We start from the raw sequence: 19055 nt of genomic DNA on the forward strand, positions 1-19055 counted from the left end.
CTTGGTTGGATCATCCTGGCTCAACCAGGCATCCTGTGTATTCCCACTAACAAGGTTAAGTCTAAATAGAACGGGGTAACTTTGGCTGTGGGCATATCCCCTTAACTCTGCTGCTGGCAGTATTTTCCTTCAGTCTGTTTAAGCCCCAAGTTGCGTGCTATATCTTGGATCCCATTTCTCGACCCAAGTTCCGAATATCTCCCTATCATGATAATCCCAAGGAGATATTCCAGCACACAGCAAATATTCAGTTCAAATTTGCAGAGATTTGTCCAGTAGTATTGATGTGCTGTTAGCTGAGGATCAAGTGTAATTGTCCTTCCAGCTAAATCTGTCTTGCTTATTGTTTCAGGTTAGCCAGTACACATTTGCTATGTGCAGTTACAGAGAAAAGAAGTCTGAGCCTCAGGAACTAATGCAGTTGGAAGGATACACAGTGGACTACACAGAGCCACAGCCAGGTATTATTGTCAGAGGAAATAAAATGACTAATTGGTGCTTGCAAATCAGAATATTGTAATGTGATAGAAGGGAGGGTGGGATATACTGCAGAGTCTACTTCTTAAAGTGTTTTTCTTGGTGTGAGAGATGCGTGGATCCCAGTTGGGCTGTGCAGTTTCTGTGGAAAAGCACACATTTGCCACTGTCTGCAGCTTCGCACATTTTGTTTGCTGTTCCTGATTTGGGATCTGTTCAATCCCACACATTTATGACAAAAAATTGCAAATTGCACATCCTGTGATGTTTCAAATGAAATATGTCCTATTGTTTAAAATTGTCCCAACCGCTAATGTAGGCAGCAAAAAGTAGTAACGCAGCGACAACAGCGGGGCTAATTGTATAGCAACGGGCTAAATAGCTCACATCTTTGCTGTGTGACTCTGTGAAAAGTAGAGATGGTTAGTGTCAGGATTTATTCCCCAGTTTTCTAGTTTATAGAGTATTAAAGAAGCAGTCCCAAAAAGATTATATTTCTCAGGGTTTTAGCAGCTCTACACCACGAGGGGAAGAAAACCTCGGGAGTCAGAGAGCAGAATTTTCCAGTCCTCCCATGGCCTGTTTTCCAGCAGCGGAAGCAACTCGCTATTGGCCGCTGGCAGGATCCTTTGGTCTCGTCGATGTCTCCGGCGCTTTGCGCGGCTCCCGCCACCGGAATATCCCACCAGCGGGAAAGGCTGGAAATCCCACCAATAGATTATCTATTTTGCAAAAGAAAACGTAAATATTCAAATAGTACTGGTGGAAGGGATTCTGTGGGGAACCGAGGAGGTGAGTAGCCAGCTTTGCTCACGGGCAAAGGGCCTTGGGGTGATGGACTTGCTGCCCCAGTGCTCAGCAGGGGGTTGGGGATTCTCACATTGGGGTAGGCCACTATGCGAAGGAGGGGGAGGGGAGGAGGTGCTGGGGGGGTGGGGGGGCAACCACATGCAGCACCAGTATGCCAACTCCTGAATCTCGTGTACCCATTCCGGGGGCAAACCTAGCCCCTGCCCATCTGCTCCACTGATCACCCATAATCCCTACCAACTGCCGAGGCCTCTGGCCGTGCAGTTGAGGCTATTGCTAACAGGGAATTGGCAAAGTGAGCACCTCACACAACCCAAGCGGATTCTCGTGGGTGGCCATGTAGCATGTATGAGTCATTGCCTAGCATCCCAATCACACCTTGATGCATGGAAACTGGATTTGAACACTGCGGGAGGTAACACCACACATGCAGCAGTCAATATCCGAACACTCAGGAGATGGGACACAGCTCCGGGGACATGTCCACGGCCAGAGGGTGAATGAGTGCTAATGGGAGGGCGATATGCCTGGAGAGATGGGCCAAGTGTTCAGAGGTTGGGGTGCATTGCAGAAGAAAGTGACAGAGGCGTCATACATTGATGCATAGGAGCTGGAGGAAGCCTTTTGGTCCTTCGAGCTTGCTCTGCCATTTATCACGATCATGGCTGATCATCCAACTCAATAGCCTAATCCTGCTTTCTCCCCATAACCTTTGATCCCATTCGCCCCAGGCTATGGCCACCCAACAATTCCCCACTCTCCCAATGGAGCCATCCCACTCTCCCCGTCAACCCCTCACCACCTCCTCACCTCTGACCTACACCCCTCCCCATCCTCCCCAGGTTTCCTCAGGATCCGCAATGTGCTTTGCCTTCCTTGCTTTACCGCTACGCCTAGGTGTGGCCCAGGATGCACATCTAAGGTGCTTACCAGCTGCTTACCACATCCTGTGACCTCCGATGCCCCTGGCAGACGTCCTCTGGGGGCTATTGGGCCAGAGGGTCTTGGCACACTTGTCAATGGCACATGCACAGCTGTGCCCCTCCTGTCCCATGTGCTGACTTTAAGATGCAACCTAATCAGAGGGGTGGAACTAAGGGGAGCAGATGGCCCCCATCCCCATTCCATGGGACGGGTCTGAGTTGGCAACCAGCACCTACTTCTCCCACTTAGTGCCCAAAGGGCCCGGGGTTCACCTCGGGACGGAGGGGCAGCGGGTCCAGGCCCCGGCTGCCCCAGCGTCCTCTGTCTCTGCCAGCGCTGATGGCTCTGCCATTGTGTCAACGCCCTAGGCGATGCTCCTTAATGATTGGGCAATGCTGTACAGCGCCTCGGCAATGCCCACCTGTGACTGGGACAAGCTCCGCAATGTCTCAACAATTCCCATTTAAGAGTGGGACATGTCCCGCAGAACCTCACCGAAGTCAACCTGGTGCTGGGTGACATCCCTCAGCGAGTCGGACATTCTGCTAAGGCCCTCCACCATGGCCATCACCGACTGCGCCACGCCTTGGACCCTCCACTAATGGAGCTAACGTTGTGCACCAGTCACCAGCCTAGCAGTGTTGGCCTCAGTGCCACGCATTGCCGGCAAAATGTCCTGCGCCCATAGCCTCTGGGACCTCTCCAATTATCTATGGGCCAACTGGAGCTGACATCTCCCTCTGAATGTCCCAGCCCTTCCCTAACGTCTCCATACGCTCCGGGTAACCCACTTCCAGAGGCTCAGCATCTGGCTGGGACACAGCTGGGACCTGGGATCCAGCAGACCTCCAACTGCTGTCTCGCCTGCGGGTTCCTGCCTCCACCTGATGCTCCCCAGATTGTGCACTAGAAGGCTGACCACTAACATTGCCGACCGAGGTTTGTGTATCTGCGCTGGTGGAGGGTGGAGATGACAGCTGTGATGCGTCTAGTGTGGCATCCTCAGAGCTCTCCTGGGAGTCAGGGGAGGAGGTTACCCAGCATGGGCCGGCTTTGTTGGCTAGAGGACCGCAGGAGAATAGACACGCGGTCAGTGGGAGGGATGGGTCTTTCAGTAAGGCAATAACAACTCACGTGTGACATGTCCTGCGGGTAGGACCCAGTGGATTCACACCTCTGGGGCATCCAACAGCCTCCGGATTGGTTACAGCTCTGTCCCCGGCCACCCCAGTCACCTCCAGGGCCAGTTACTCAAATGTGGTGAGGATTCGTATGTCCGACACCCCACCGCCAGACTGGGTCCTCTCCCGGCAAGTGTAGGAGAGCTTGTCCTGCGGAGACACAGAGATGGCATCACAGTGGTGGGAGGGAGGAGATGTGAGGGAAGGGTTGGGGGGTTGAAGGAAGGTTGGGGGGTGGATGCTCGCGTGGGGGTGAAATGTCACGGGAGGTGCTGGGGGGCTTTGGTGTCAACTGTAGGTGCTGCCCACTGTAGGTCGTTGGCCATCTTGCGACACTGGAAGCCTGTCTTCCTGGTCAAACTTCCCGAGCTCACGGATGCCACAACCTCATTCCAAACAGCACGGCTGCCTGTGGCTTGCTCTTAAGAACCTCAAGGGAAATGTGTTGTGTTGGGTGCTCTGGATCCGTGGAACACATACAGGTCACCAACACTTGAAATAGTGCAACACTGTTTTATTAAGTCAGAAACTGTTGAACATACTTTCACTGTGGGTTAACACGATATTAGATTGAACTAAAGACCTATGCCTTGTCCTAACCAGTCGATGCACTCAGCACATGGTGAAGATCTGTGCTGCAGGCTGTGAGCTCTATCCTACTAGGAAGCTGCAGCTCGAATGAGCGGGAACTCTGATGCCCCCTGTCTTTATAGTGCGTGTGCTCTAACTGGTGTTGTGTGTGTTGATTGGTCCCACTGTGTGTCCAACAGTGTGTGTGTCTGCACCATGATATACTGGTGTATATTATGACATCCCCCCTTTTATAAAAGAATGCACATGTGTGGCAATAAATAGTGCATGGTGAGAATGTCCCTAACTACGTGTGGGGTGCGAAAGACATATTTTCAGGACTATGTACATGAGAACTAAGCTATTTATATGAGAAGGTGCCTGGTGCAGAAAAACAGTATGCAACAAGAGTAACGAGATGAACACTTTATACAAACCAGGTAAACGATCAAACAGAGGAATGAAACAATTCAGAAAGTCTATAAGTCCGCAAAGTTCATAAATTAAGTCTCTGAGGTGGGCGCCGAATTCTGGTTGACCGCCTCAAGGGTGGGTCGGGAGCCGCCGGTTGAGGGGCGGGCTGGACTGCGTCAGAGTCAGGGGGATGCAGAGCGACAGGGATCTCTGCATAGTCCTTGGCAGGGTCAGCAGGAGGGCGAGGAGACAGTGGAGGATCATGTAGCGAGCGTGGAACGAGACGAAGGGCGCGTCGATTGCGGCGCAGAATGACCGGAACGTGGCCGAGGTCTGGGACATGAATGGATGGCACCGTCGTCCTCAGGGTACGACCCATGAGCAATTGGGCTGGCGTCAGGCCAGTGGACAGTGGGGCGGAGCGATAGGCCAGCAAGGCGAGGTAGAAATCGGACCCAGCATCGGCAGCCTTGCACAGGAGCCGTTTGACTAGATGTACTCCCTTCTCTGCCTTGCCGTTGGATTGGGGGTAAAGGGACTGGATGTCACATGGGCAAAATTGTACCGCCTGGCAAAGTTGGACCATTCCTGGTTGGTGAAGCAGGGGCCATTTTCCGACATAACCGTGAGTGGGATGCCGTGTCGAGCAAAGGTGTCCTTACAGGCACGGATGACTGCAGACGATGTGATATCGTGCAACCGTATCACCTCCAGGTAATTTGAAAAGTAGTCCATGATCAGGACATAGTCTCTATCCAGCGTGTGGAACAGGTCGATGTCCACCTTGGTCCATGGGGACGTGACCAACTCATGGGGCTGCAGGGTCTCACGTGGTTGGGCCGGCTGGAAGCGCTGACAAGTGGGGCAGTTGAGCACTGTGTTGGCTATGTCCTCATTAATGCCGGGCCAGTACACTGCCTCTCGAGCCCGTCAGCGGCACATTTCCACGCGAAGGTGGCCCTCGTGTAGTTGTTCCAGGACAAGCTGGCGCATGCTATGCGGGATGACAATGCGGTCCAGTTTCAGAAGAACTCCGTCTACTACCGCCAGATCATCTCTGACATTATAGAACTGAGGGCATTGGCCCTTGAGCCACCCGTCTGTTAGGTGGCGCATGACACGCTGTAGCAAAGGGTCAGCCGCCGTCTCGCGGCGAATTTGGACGTTGCGTTCATCCGTGGCAGGTAGATTGGAGGCCACGAAGGCCACATGGGCGTCAACTTGGCAGATGAATCCCGCTGGGTCACATGGAGTGTTGACTGCCCTGGAGAGAGCGTCAGCAATGATGAGGTATTTGCCTTGGGTGTATACCAGCTGGAAGTCATATCGCCGGAGCTTGAGAAGAATACGCTGGAGGCGAGGTGTCATGTCGTTCAAGTCTTTCTGTATTATATTGACCAGCGGGCGATGGTCGGTCTCGACGATGAATTGAGGAAGTCTGTATACATAATCGTGAAACCACACCGGTCAGAAGGCCCAGGCACTCCTTTTCTATCTGCGCGTAGCGCTGCTCCGTGGGGGTCATGGCACGCGACTCATATACAACGGGGGCCCATGATGAGGCCTCATCACGTTGCAGGAGCACTGCCCCAATGCCAGATTGGCTGGCATCGGTCAAAATTTTGGTCTCCTTTGCTGGATCAAAGAAAGCTAAGACCGGGGCCGTGGTCAGTTTGGTTTTGAGTTCTCTCCATTCGCGCTCGTGGGCAGGGAGCCATTGGAAGTCTGTCGTCTTCCTGACCAGGTTCCTGAGAGACGTGGTATGAGAGGCGAGGTTAGGGATGAACTTCCCTAAAAAATTGACCATGTCCAGAAATCGGAGGACCGCCTTCTTGGCCTCTGGCGTTTTCATGGCTGTGATAGCAGCCACCTTGTCCGCATCCGGCCGCACACCCAACTGGGATATGTGGTCCCCGAGGAACTTGAGTTCCGTCTGACCAAAAGAGCATATGGCCCTGTTGAGGCAGAGGTCATGCTCATGTATACGTTTGAATACGCGCTGGAGGCGACTGACATGCTTCTGCCGGGTGGTGGACCAAATGATTATGTCGTCGACATAGACGCGGACACCTTCAATGCCTTCCATCATTTGTTCCATAATCCTATGGAACACTTCTGAAGCAGATATGATCCCAAACGGCATCCTGTTGTAACAATATCTGCCAAAGGGGGTATTAAAGGTACACAGTTTCCTGCTGGATTTGTCGAGCTGAATTTGCCAGAATCCTTTTGAGGCGTCGAGTTTGGTGAAGAGCTCGGCGCGAGCCATCTTGCATGTGATCTCTTCGCGCTTGGGAATTGGATAATGCTCCCTCATGATATTGCGATTTAGATCCTTGGGATCAATGCAAATTCCCAATTCGCCGGAAGGCTTTTTTACACATACCATGGAACTGACCCAGTCGGTTGGTTCCGTAACTCTGGAAATCACTCCTTGGTCCTGGAGGTCCTGCAGCTGCTGCTTGAGGCGGTCCTTAAGGGGCGCTGGGACCCTGCGAGGTGCGTGCACCACAGGCGTGGCGTTCTGTTTCAATAAGATCTTGTAGGTGTACGGGAGCGTGCCTATGCCTTCGAAGACATCATGGTGCTGGTTGATGATGGCGCCGAGTTGCGCCCTGAAGTCGGTGTCCTGAAAGGCAGACGCGTTAGCAGGAGAGATAGAGTGAACTCTCTGAACTAGGTTCAACAGCTTGCATGCCTGCGCGCCAAGCAGGGAGGCTTTCGAGGAGCCCACGATTTCAAAAGGAAGATTGGCTTTGCGTGACCTGTGCGTCACTTCAAGTTGGCACGAGCCACTAGCATCAATGGCATTGCCATTGTAATCCAATAGCTGGCAGGCTGATGGAAGGATGGCTGGTTTGACACGAAGGCTTTGGAAAGCAGACCGCGCAATGAGTTTGGCAGAGGCACCAGTGTCCAGGCGGAATCGTATTTGGAACCGGTTGACCGTCAGGGTGGCACACCACTCATCGTCTGCATCGATGCTGTATACCAACAGCGGCTGGTATCTTTGCTTCGGGGACACCCTGTTTTTTGTCACGATACCGACTCGAAAAGGCGCCTTCGGGTCCTCGGTGTCAATGTTCGGTAGTAGGTCCGCATCGGACTCGGTGACCGTGGGTTGAATGGCCTGGACATTCCTGCGAGGCTGGCTGAAGCGATATGAATTGGCAGGCTGAGCTGCTTGGCATAAAGCAGCATAGTGGCCAAGTTTGCCACACCTCAGGCATTGTCTAGATTTGGCAGGGCATTGCTGCTTTAAATGGGCGGAGCCACAGTTGCTGCACGTCATAGCGTCATCACGTTTGCTGAGCCACCGCGCATGCACGATGTGGTCGTACATGGTGCGCACCTGCGCATTACGTCGTCGATGTCGCCGTCCCCTCGTTTGGTGCGCACAAGCAAGGGAGTCCGTGAAAAGCGCTTAAAATGGCCGCCCTCATCCAGGCTGAGGCCCTGGAGTTGCTCGATTGCTTGGACCCATTCCGCCTCGTGGGGACCTTGCCGTTTCAGCCGCTTGGATGTGGGAATACCAACTCGTGGCATTTTCGTGTAACACGCAGGTCTCGATGGCGGTCGCTAGGGTGAGCTGCTTTACCTTGAGGAGCTGCTGTCGTAAGGGGTCCGACTAAACACCGAAAACGATCTGGTCGCGTACCATGGAGTCGGAGGTGGGACGTAGCTGCAAGACTGCGCAAGGATGCGGAGGTGAGTGAGAAAGGATTGGAAAGGTTCATCCTTACCCTGCAAACGCTGTTCGAACACGTAGCGCTCAAAACTTTCATTCACCTCTACGCTGCAGTGAGTGTCAAACTTGAGGAAGACAGTCTTGAATTTTGTTTTATCTTCATCATCCGCAAAGGTGAGAGAATTGAAAATGTGGATGGCATGGTCCCTGGCCGTGGATAGGAGGAGAGCAATCTTCCTGGTATCCGAGGCATCGTCCCTGTCTGCGGCCTCAAGATAAGAGCTGGAAGCGCTGTTTGTATACCTTCCAGTTGGCCCCTAGGTTACCGGCGATGCGGAGTGGCGGCGGCGGGCAGATGTTGTCCATGTTGCAGGATGACGGAATGCAGGCGGAAGGCAGATCACTTGCAGGTAGATCTAAGAAGTGCTAATATCCCTCAACTCCTGGTATCATGTTGTGTTGGGCGCTCTGGATCCGTGGAACATATACAGGTCACCAACACTTGAAATAGTGCAACACTGTTTTATTAAGTCAGAAACTGTTTAACATACTTTCATTGTGGGTTAACACGATGTTAGATTGAACTGAAGACCTATGCCTTGTCCTAACCAGTCGATGCACTCAGCACATGGTGAATATCTGTGCTGCAGGCTGTGAGCTCTGTCCTCCTAGGAGGCTGCAGCTCGAATGAGCGGGAACTCTGATGCCCCCTATCTTTATCGTGCGTGTGCTCTAACTGGTGATTGGCTGTGGTGTTGTGTGTGTTAATTGGTCCCACTGTGTGTCCATCAGTGTGTGTGTGTCTGCACCATGCTATACTGGTGTATATTATGACAAAAAGGACATCCCTCCTGGCCTCCACCGCATCGAGGAACCTCCCCAGGTCTGCATTCCCGAATCTTGGGGCCAGTCGTCTCGGTGCCATGGCTGCGACCTGAGTGAGGCTGGCTGTGGAAGTGCTGTTTAAATGCTGCTCGGCCTTGTTAGTGGAGGGTGACAAGCTTGGTCCCGGCGAATCAGCTGGCGAGCCTTCATTTGCGGCTAGAAGCCCGTGGGGCCTCATTAAGTGGACCCATTAACATTGAATAACGTTGCCGGACTCGTCAGGCTGAGCACCAGGAAACATGCGTCAGTTCCGCTGGCTACCACACTTAGAAATCTTTCCGGAGAATCGTTCCCAATGACTAGGAAGCAAGCCTTGACTTCTTCAACTTCAAATTTATTGTGATCAGTAATCACTTCTCCACAACAAAACAGTGCCACCTGTATCGCCTTTATCTATTGGTGCAGTCTATTAAACAATAAGTGCAATCTATTGAACAATGAAAGCCCCAGTTCTAGCTTAAGTACTAGGGAACAGTAACTCTTTCCTAACTCTTTCCTCACAATTTACAGTGGTTATCCAAGGGTTTACAATGTGCAGTCTGATTATACTTGATGCACAATGTTTGAGTTTTGGGTGGTGTTCCCAAAACGTACTTAAATTAAGAAAGTGTGCAAGAAAAGGTACCAGAACATATCCCTGGTCCAAAGGATCAGTGCCAAGAACTGACGAAAGCTTAAGCTTTCCAGAAAGAGGTTGATTCGGTGAGAATGGCTGCCTTTTTGAACAGAGTTGAACATGTAAAAGGAAGCTATAACTTGATCATTGTCATTCACCTGTAGGTCTGGATGGTGGGCGGGCATTTTTCAACGCAGTTAAAGAAGGTGACACCATAGTGTATGCAAGTGATGACGAACAAGATCGAGTGCTGTGGGTTCAAGCTATGTACAGAGCTACAGGCCAGTCCTACAAGCCTGTCCCTCCATCACAGGTCCAGAAGCTGAATGCCAAGGGAGGAAGCGCACAGCTGCCTGACGTGCCTATCTCTCAATTCTGTGAGTACGCTAACACAATTTAATTTGAACACTTATTTCTTTAGAAGTAGCATAATGTCACTGTTTTTGAAATGATGCAGCTTCAGAGACTCCATTCGTGAACAAGATGAGATTTATTTAGTGATCCTTGAGAGCAGCAACATATTTTCAGCTATCTCTAAAATACCTCTGCCTCGCAAAGCTCCTCCCCCTGGGGTGACTCCCCACTCTTGGGTTCTGAGTGATTGGTCACCCAGTCCAGGTAACCCTTGCTCTGCTGTGTTGCCCTTAAAGGGACATTCGCCACATTTTTTCCAGTGACAAAATCCCCATTTTCCAAAGGCCGGTGGAAAATGAGACTCTTGTAATCTTCCATGTTTAATAATCTGGTGAATATTCATCGCTATCGCAAGTTAATTAGACTGTTGCTGATTCAGCTGCGGTGGAAGGATAGATATTAGATAGCAGGGCAATGTTTGCAGTCTGCACGGCACCTGAATGAAAATCATAAACAAAAAGCAACCTGGATGGATAAGTACTTTTTCCTCTGTTTTTGTTTTGGCCCTTAGTTGCTATCGCAATAGACCTCCTTCTGAACTGCATGCTCTTTCACTGCCTACTTCAGGAGTCACATTATTCAGTGATGAAACGTGAGAGTGATTAGACAATGTTTTGTGAACCTGTATTCATAAGAGTGTATTGTCACTCAGTAAACATTGTTTTCTTTGTGTTTTGCAGACAAAACAGGGTATTCTTGGATGTTAATACATTGTGCAGCAATATGAAAAGAATTATATTTCTTATGTCTTTTATTTTTAGCAATGTCATAAATGTATTGATTATAATAAGCATATTAAGATATCATCAGATTATGTTTGTCATAAAATTTGTAAAAGTACACGGCATAATCATTCAAATTTGAACATTACATTAAATGCCATACAGGTTTTATTTTTAAATTCAATACAACATGTGCCTTATTACACCTTCAACTCTAGGTTATTTTTGCAATTTATATTTACATTTCATGTCAAAGATTCTCTGGTATGTACCGCCTGAGGGATTTAATACAAGCTGTAGCCCCTTCTTATTCTCTGGTGAGTGGGCCTTAGACTGCAGCCTTAGAGTGTGGAAAGTATCAAAATGGGGTTTGTGCAAGGGCTTAGCACGGGCACGCTGTACATGCGAGGCAGGCTAACATGTAACATTTTGCCACCTGCATGTTTGGGCCATTTAACACTGCTGGGAAGTCTTATCTTGAAAGTTTCCTTAAAATGTGCCATTACCCCTTCCATTTCTACTTTGTGTGTTTGGAGGCGAGGCAGGGATTCCAGGAAGGAGTCTGGACGACCAACTTAGGATTTTCTTTCACATTTGTGCTCAGCAATATCTTGAAGTAATTCCAGTCACACAAATCATTGGTACAGTTCTCATTACTTTGTTTTTATCGCCACCGGTGTCTAGAACAATTCCGAGAAATATATTTTGTAGCGGCAGGTCTTGATCACAACACTAAAGCTGATTGTTTGTCACATTTCTGATACAGGTTTACTTCCAAATTTCCCATTTTAAGTTCCTCGCTTCTCATGTAATGGAAAATCTCTGGGCTGAGTTTATGTGGAGACATGTTCTATATGTCTCTTGTACGCTTTAGTTTCAACTATCTGTTTTGTGGCAGCATCTTGATATGCGCTTATTAGCATTGCTAAATACTCTCCCTTTTGACATTTTAAATGTCCCATTCAAGTTTAAAGAGGACATTTCTCTGATTAGCAAAGAATATATGGAGAAGCTAGCATCTATACACTGTCTATCCCCTTTGTTATAGGAAAACATTTCCCTTTTGCGTCGGTGAAGAAAAATCTAATCCAGCTTCGCACCAGTGTTGTAAATTCTCAACTGTCTCGCGCAAACAATAAAAGAAAAATTCCCATAAGCTAATCTATCTGCTCACTCTACAGAAAACATATGGGGTTGGATTCTCTGCCGTCGGGATGCTCCGTTTTACCGGCAGTCCGGGAGTTACTGAGGCACAATCAATTTGGCTGGAGACGAAGTTGAATTCAAACTGAGGCTTTATTAGTATCCGAAGTGTGGCCTCCTACAGCAGCTGACGAAATGGCTGCTAGCTGAAGGCCACGCATATTTATAACCTGGCTCCTGGGGGGAGCTAGCATGTAGAGGCCCAGGTGAACCTGTAGTGCAGGTTCTACCGTACAACCCTTAAGATAGGAACACAGTGCTTTACCACATTCACCCCCTGTTAAAATTGAGTCCGGCGGGGGTGGTGGACAACTATATACAATTCGCAATCTTTAATATTTACAGAACAGTGAAAAAAAAAATGCCTCTGGTCATCCGGTGGGCCGGTCAGAGGTTCAGCCGGTCCGGCGCCTCGATCGTCCTCTGGGATCGACGAAGTGGAGCCGGCGATGTTGGTGCTGTCGTGGTCAAAGTTGACTCCGGGAGCGTGCCAAAATCCTCTTCATCAATGGGGGTGGGCAGGAGGAGGACGGACGGTCCTAGGGAGGGTGATGGGGGCGGCGGGGGAGGGGAGGGTGGGGATGGGGGTGGTGTGGGGGCGGAACCTGCTGGTGCCAGGTCCCTGAGGGAGACGGTATCCTGGCGGCCGTCGGGGAACACCACGTAGGTGTACTGTGGGTTTGCGTGGAGCAGGTGCACCCTTTCCACCAACGGGTCCGCCTTGTGGAGCCGCACATGTTTACGGAGAAGCATGGTTCCCAGAGCTGTGAGCCAAGCTGGGAGTGATACCCCGGATGTGGACTTCCTGGGGAAGGCAAAAAGACGTTCAGGTGGTGTACTGTTAGTAGCAGTGCAGAGTAATGAGCGAATGGAATGTAGTGCATCAGGGAGGACCTCTTGCCAACGGGAGGGCGGGAGATTTCTGGACCGTAGGGCCAGCTGGACGGCCCTCCATACCGTCCCAGTCTCCCTTTCTACCTGTCCGTTTCCCCGGGGGTTGTAGCTCGTCGTTCTGCTGGAGGTGATACCCCTGCTGAGCAGGAACTGGCGTAGCTCATCACTCATGAATGAGGATCCCCTGTCACTGTGGATGTAGGCGGGGAAGCCGAACAGAGTGAAGATAGAATTAAGAGCTTTAATGACGGTGGCAGACGTCATGTCGGGGCATGGGATACCGAAGGGAAAACGGGAGTATTCATCGATCACACTGAGGAAATACGTGTGTCGGACGGAGGAGGGGAGGGGGCCTTTGAAATCCACGCTGAGGCGTTCAAAGGGGTGGGAGGCCTTCACCAGGTGCGCGCGGTCCAGCCGGTAGAAGTACGGTTTGCACTCCGCACAGACCTTGCAGTCCTTGGTAATCGTCCTTACTTCCTCAACGGAGTAGGGCAAATTTTGTGCCTTAATGAAGTGGTACAACCGAGTGACCCCTGGGTGACAAAGGCTGTCGTGCAGGGTCCGGAGTCGGTCTACCTGTGCGCTGGCACATGTACCTCGGGATAGGGCGTCTGGGGGCTCGTTGAGTTTGCCAGGGCGATACTTAATCTCATAGTTATAGGTGGAGAGCTCGATTCGCCACCGCAAGATTTTGTCATTTTTGATCTTGCCCCGCTGCATGTTGTTGAACATGAAGGCTACCGACCGTTGGTCAGTGAGGAGGGTGAATCTCCTGCCGGCCAGGTTATGCCTCCAATGTCGCACAGCCTCAACGATAGCCTGGGCCTCCTTTTCGACGGATGAGTGCCGAATTTCGGAGGCATGGAGGCTGTAGGAAAAGAATGCCACGGGCCTGCCTGCCTGGTTGAGGGTGGCGGCAAGGGCGACGTCCGATGCGTCGCTTTCTACTTGGAAAGGAAGTATTTTGTCTACAGCGTGCATTGTGGCCTTGGCAATATCAGATCTGATCCGGCCGGAGGCCTGTTGGGCCTCTGCCGTCAGGGGGAAATGAGTAGACTGTATGAGTGGGCGGGCCTTGTCTGCATAGTTTGGGACCCACTGTACGTAATACGAGAAGAACCCCAGGCAGTGTTTGAGGGCCTTGGGGCAATGGGGGAGGGGAAGCTCCATGAGGGGGCGCATGCGGTCGGGATCGGGCCCCAGAACTCCGTTCTGGACCACGTAGCCGAGGATGGCTAGGCGGTTTGTACGGAACACACACTTCTCCTTGTTGTACGTGAGGTTGAGGAGAGTGGCGGTGCGGAGAAATTTAGCGAGGTTGGCGTCGTGGTCCTACTGATCATGGCCGCAGATGGTCACATTGTCTAGGTACGGAAACGTGGCCCGCAAGCCGTACCGGTCGACCATTCGGTCCATCTCCCTTTGGAAGACCGAAACCCCATTGGTGACGCCGAAGGGGAACCTAAGGAAGTGATATAGCCGGCCGTCTGCCTCGAAGGCGGTGTATGGCCGGTCCGATTTATGGATGGGGAGCTGGTGGTAAGCGGATTTCAGGTCCACCGTTGAGAAGACCCGGTACTGTGCAATCTGGTTAACCATGTCAGATATGCGTGGGAGAGGGTACACGTCGAGCAGCGTGTACCTGTTGATGGTCTGGCTGTAGTCCACGACCATTCAATTTTTCTCCCCAGACTTAACCACTACCACTTGAGCTCTCCAGGGGCTGTTGCTGGCCTCGATGACTCCCTCCTGAAGCAACCGCTGGACCTCGGACCTGATGAAGGCCTTATCCTGTGTGCTGTACCCTCTGCTCCTGGTGGCGACGAGTTTGCAATCTGGAGTTAGGTTGGCAAAGAGGGAAGGATGATCGACCTTTAGGGTCGCGAGGCCGCACACAGTGAGGGGTGGTAAGGGTCCGCCGAATTTAAGGGTCAGGCTCTGGAGGTTGCACTGAAAATCCAGGCCAAGGATAAGTGCAGCGCAGAGGTTAGGGAGGATGTAGAGGCGAAAACCGTGGAACTCTACGCCTTGGACTGTGAGCGTGACCGTGCAGCACCCCCGGATCGCCAAGCGATGGGATCCGGAGGCCAGGGAGAACTTTGATTGGTAGGGTGTACCTTCAGGGAGCAGCGCCTTACCGTATTTGGATGTACAAAGCTCTCGGTGGTCCCGGAGTCCAGTAGGCAGGAGGTCACGTGGCCGTTGACTTTCACGCTGGTGGATGCATTGTTCAGAGTGTGTGGTCTGGACTGGTCGATTACCATGGATGCGAGTTGTGGTTTATCGTCAGGTAGTGAGGCGGCCGCTGCGTCGAGGACCTGAAACGCCATTGGTCTCCGTGTGCTGCGGGGTGGACAAGATGGCGGCGTCCGGAGGTCCTGGAAGTCACAAAATGGCGGCGCCCATGGAACGCACGTTGCGGGGGTGGAGCAAGTTGGCGGCGCCCATGAAACGCACGTGTTGTGCGGGGGAGAAGATGAGCGGGCATGGTGCGGGGGAGAAGCTGGCGGCGCCCATTGCTCGCACATGGCCTGGGGAGGAGGGGAGGATAGCGGCGCCCATTGTCTGTGACGGGGGGGGGCGGTGGGGGCGGCCGCTGAGCGGGCCTGGCACACCGCTGCGTAGTGGCCCTTCTTCCCGCAGGCCTTACAAAGGGCAGCGCGGGCCAGGCAGCGTTGGCGGGGGTGTCTTTGTTGGCTGCAAAAATAGCATCGGGGCCCCCCCGGAGATCACCGGCTGGCGCGTAGCGCAGGCGTACTGGGTGGGTAGTGTACCTGCTGGTGTGGCTGCCTGTGGGGCCCATGAAGCGTAGGAGGAGTGGGCCGCGCAGTTGGGGGCGTAGGACTGTACATTGTGCAGGGGCTGGTTTAGCACACTGGGCTAAATCGCTGGCTTTTAAAGCAGACCAAGGCAGGCCAGCAGCACGGTTCAATTCCCGTACCAACCTCCTCAAACAGGCGCCGGAATGTGGCGACTAGGGGCTTTTCACAGTAACTTCATTTGAAGCCTACTTGTGACAATAAGCGATTTTCATTTCATGGAAAACGCTAGTGTTTTAGTCTCTGCGAGGTCGCGCGTGGCCCCTTCTAGAAGCCGCTGCCTGATAACATCGGACCCAATTCCAGTTACAAAAGCATCCCTCATAAGGAGATCTGCGTGCTCCTTAGCTGTAACGTCCTGGCAGTCACAGTCCCGAATTTGTGGGATCAGGGCCCTCCAGAAGTCCTCGATTGACTCACCAGGTAGTTGAGTACGCGTTGCGAGCACGTGTCTGGTGAAGAGCGTGTTTGTCTTCTGCTCATAACTCTCTTTGAGTCATAGCGTCAGCATAATTGGGCGCATCCTGGATCAGCGGGAAGATTTTAGAGTTGAGTCTGGAGTACAAGATTTGAAACTTCTGAGCCTCTGGAACAGGGGTCGGCGCCGCGTTGATATACGCTTCAAAACAAACTAGCCAGTGCTGAAAGTCCTTTCTGGTGTCGCATGCGTGTGGATCCAGCTGCAGTCGATCTGGTTTAATCCGGAGGTCCATCTTCTGAATCAGATACTAATAAATTCAGGCACGATCAATTTGGCTGGAGACGAAGTTGAATCCAAACTGAGGCTTTATTAGTATCTGAAGTGTGGTGAGGTACCCTCAATAATGATGCTTAGAGATTAAACTGTAAAGAAGGCTTTATTAGACTAATAACTATACTACAGCTAGAGACGAGAGCTGACTGTTACACAGACCATGAGGCAGGCCTTTATGTATGGCTCCCAGATGGGCGGAGCCAGAGGCGGAGTCACCAGGGTTCCAAGCCCGGTCTTAAAGGGGACATCACCTTACATGATGATAAGGCAGTGACCGTTCATCACATTCACCCCCTGTTTAAAAAGGAGTCCGGCGGGGGTGAAGTGCCATCATAGGTCCATCCGGATCGTCCTCCTCGACCTCCTCAATTCGGGCGGTGGTGCGGCGGGCAAGGACGTCCCGGTTGAGGGCACATCCGGGAGCACTGCGGTCGGAGCTTCGGTCCGGGTCGGGGCAGAGGAACTAGGCAGGGCCGGGGGTAGCGGAGCCGGCGCTGGCGGGGTGTGTAAAGGGGGGGCACAAGGGTAGGAGCCCGGTAGGAGCTCACCAATGGGTTGTAGGGCCGGAAGGGGGTGTGTTGTAGGGGGCGACGGGTCCTGCAGGGGCGCGGCGTGGGAAGGGGCGTCTGTGGTGGAGGATCCAGCGGGTGCCAGATCCCGGAGGGAAACCGTATCTTGCCTGCCGTCGGAGTACTCCACGTAGGCGTAACTGGGGTTGGCGTGGAGCAGTCGGACCTTTTCAACTAGGGGGTCCGTTTTATGGCTCCTCGCGTGCCTCCGGAGAAGAACAGGTCCCGGAGCCATCAGCCAAGGTGGAAGCGAGACCCCAGAGGTAGACTTCCTGGGGAAGAGAAACAATCGGTCGTGAGGGGTCTCATTTGTGGCCGTGCAGAGGAGTGACCTAATGGAGTGTAGGGCATCGGGTAGGACCTCCTGCCAGCGGGTGGTTGGGAGATTTCTCGACCGCAGGGCCAGAAGGACAGCCTTCCACACGGTCGCGTTCTCCCTCTCCACCTGCCCGTTTCCTCATGGGTTATAACTGGTCGTTCTGCTCGAGGCAATGCCTTTGCTGAGCAGATACTGACGCAGTTCATCGCTCATGAACGATGTACCCCGGTCGCTGTGGGTATAAGCAGGGAAACCGAACAGGGTGAAGATGCTGTGCAGTGCCTTAATCACCGTGGCTGAGGTCATGTCGGTGCAGGGAATGGCGAATGGGAAACGGGAGAACTCATCGATCACGGTGAGGAAATAGGCATAACGGTTGGTGGATGGGAGGGGCCCGAGGCCTTCACGAGCCGAACCTTGTCTGGCCGATAGAAGTGCGGTTTGCACTCCGCACAGACTTGGCAGGTCCTGACCATGGCCTTGACCTCCTTGGATGAGTAAGGTAGGTTGCGGGACTTGATGAAATGGACGAGCCGGGTAAACCCCGGGTGGCAGAGGTCATTGTGGATGGCTTGCAGGCGGTCCTTCTGCGCGTTGGCGCATGTGCCGCGGGACAGGGCATCTGGGGGCTCGTTGAGCTCCCCTGGACGATACTTGATATCGTACGAGTAGGTGGAGAGTTCGATCCTCCACCTCAACATTTTATCATTTTTTACTTTGCACCGTTGCATGTTATCGAACATATAGGCGACCGACCGTTGGTCGGTGACGAGGGTAAACCTCCTACCGGCGAGGTAGTGTCTCCAGCACCGTACAGCCTCCACAATGGCTTGTGCCTCCTTTTCGACTGCAGAGTGTCGAACCTCGGAGGCGGTGAGGGTTCGGGAGAAGAACGCTACTGGTCTGCCTCCTTGATTGAGGGTAGCAGCCAGGGCGATGTCTGATGCATCGCTCTCTACCTGGAAAGGGATGGTTTCGTCCACCGCGTGCATGGCGGCTTTGCTGATGTCAGCCTTGATGCGGTTGAAGGCCAATTGAGCCTCAGCCGAGAGGGGAAAAGTGGTGGTCTTTAGGAGTGGGCGGGCTTTGTCCGCATACTTGGGGACCCACTGGGCGTAATAGGAGAAAAGCCCCAAGCAGCGTTTGAGGGCCTTGAGGCTGCGGGGGAGAAGGAGTTCCTTCAGGGGGCGCATGCGGTCGGGGTCGGGACCTAGGACCCCGTCTTCCACGACATAGCCGAGGATGGCCAGCCGGGTGGTGTGGAAAACGCATTTGCCCTCATTATAGGTCAGGTTAAGGGCTCTGGCGGTCTGGAGGAACTTTTTGAGGTTAGCGTCATGGTCCTGCTGATCATGGCCGCAGATGGTGACATTGTCCAAGTACGGGTATGTAGCCCGCAAACCGTACTGGTCCACCATTTGGTCCATCGCCCTTTGAAAGACGGAGACCCCATTTGTGACACCAAAGGGGACCCTGAGGATGTGGAAGAGCCGGCCGGCTGCTTTGAAGGCAGTTTCGGGGCGGTCTTTTGGTCGGATGGGGAGCTGGTGGTAGGCAGATTTGAGGTCGACCGTGGAAAAGACTCCGTATTGGGCGATCCGATTTACCATTTCCGCGATGCGAGGAAGGGGGTACGCATCAAGCTGCATGAATCGGTTTATGGTCTGGCTATAATCCACGACCATCCGTTTCTTCTCCCCTACCGGACTACCACCACTTGCGCTCTCCAAGGGCTGTTGCTAGCCTCGATGACCCCCTCTCCCAGTAAACGCTGGACCTCTGACTTGATAAAA

General features: G+C 52.6%; 1 protein-coding gene across 15 annotated transcripts in view; it reads left to right on the forward strand.

Moving 5' to 3' along the window:
• cadps2 (Ca++-dependent secretion activator 2) overlaps nucleotides 1-19055 on the forward strand; it is a 1044194-nt gene that overhangs the window by 677500 nt on the left and 347639 nt on the right. For all 15 annotated transcript variants that reach the window (XM_072484477.1, XM_072484475.1, XM_072484478.1 and 12 more), the window contains exons 10-11: nucleotides 353-461; nucleotides 9730-9942. In XM_072484477.1, the coding sequence (XP_072340578.1) occupies nucleotides 353-461; nucleotides 9730-9942 (322 nt within the window). The remainder of the gene's footprint in view (nucleotides 1-352; nucleotides 462-9729; nucleotides 9943-19055) is intronic.

Source organism: Scyliorhinus torazame, chromosome 19, assembly GCF_047496885.1.
Source record: "Scyliorhinus torazame isolate Kashiwa2021f chromosome 19, sScyTor2.1, whole genome shotgun sequence".
Classification (NCBI taxonomy): Eukaryota; Metazoa; Chordata; class Chondrichthyes; order Carcharhiniformes; family Scyliorhinidae; genus Scyliorhinus; species Scyliorhinus torazame.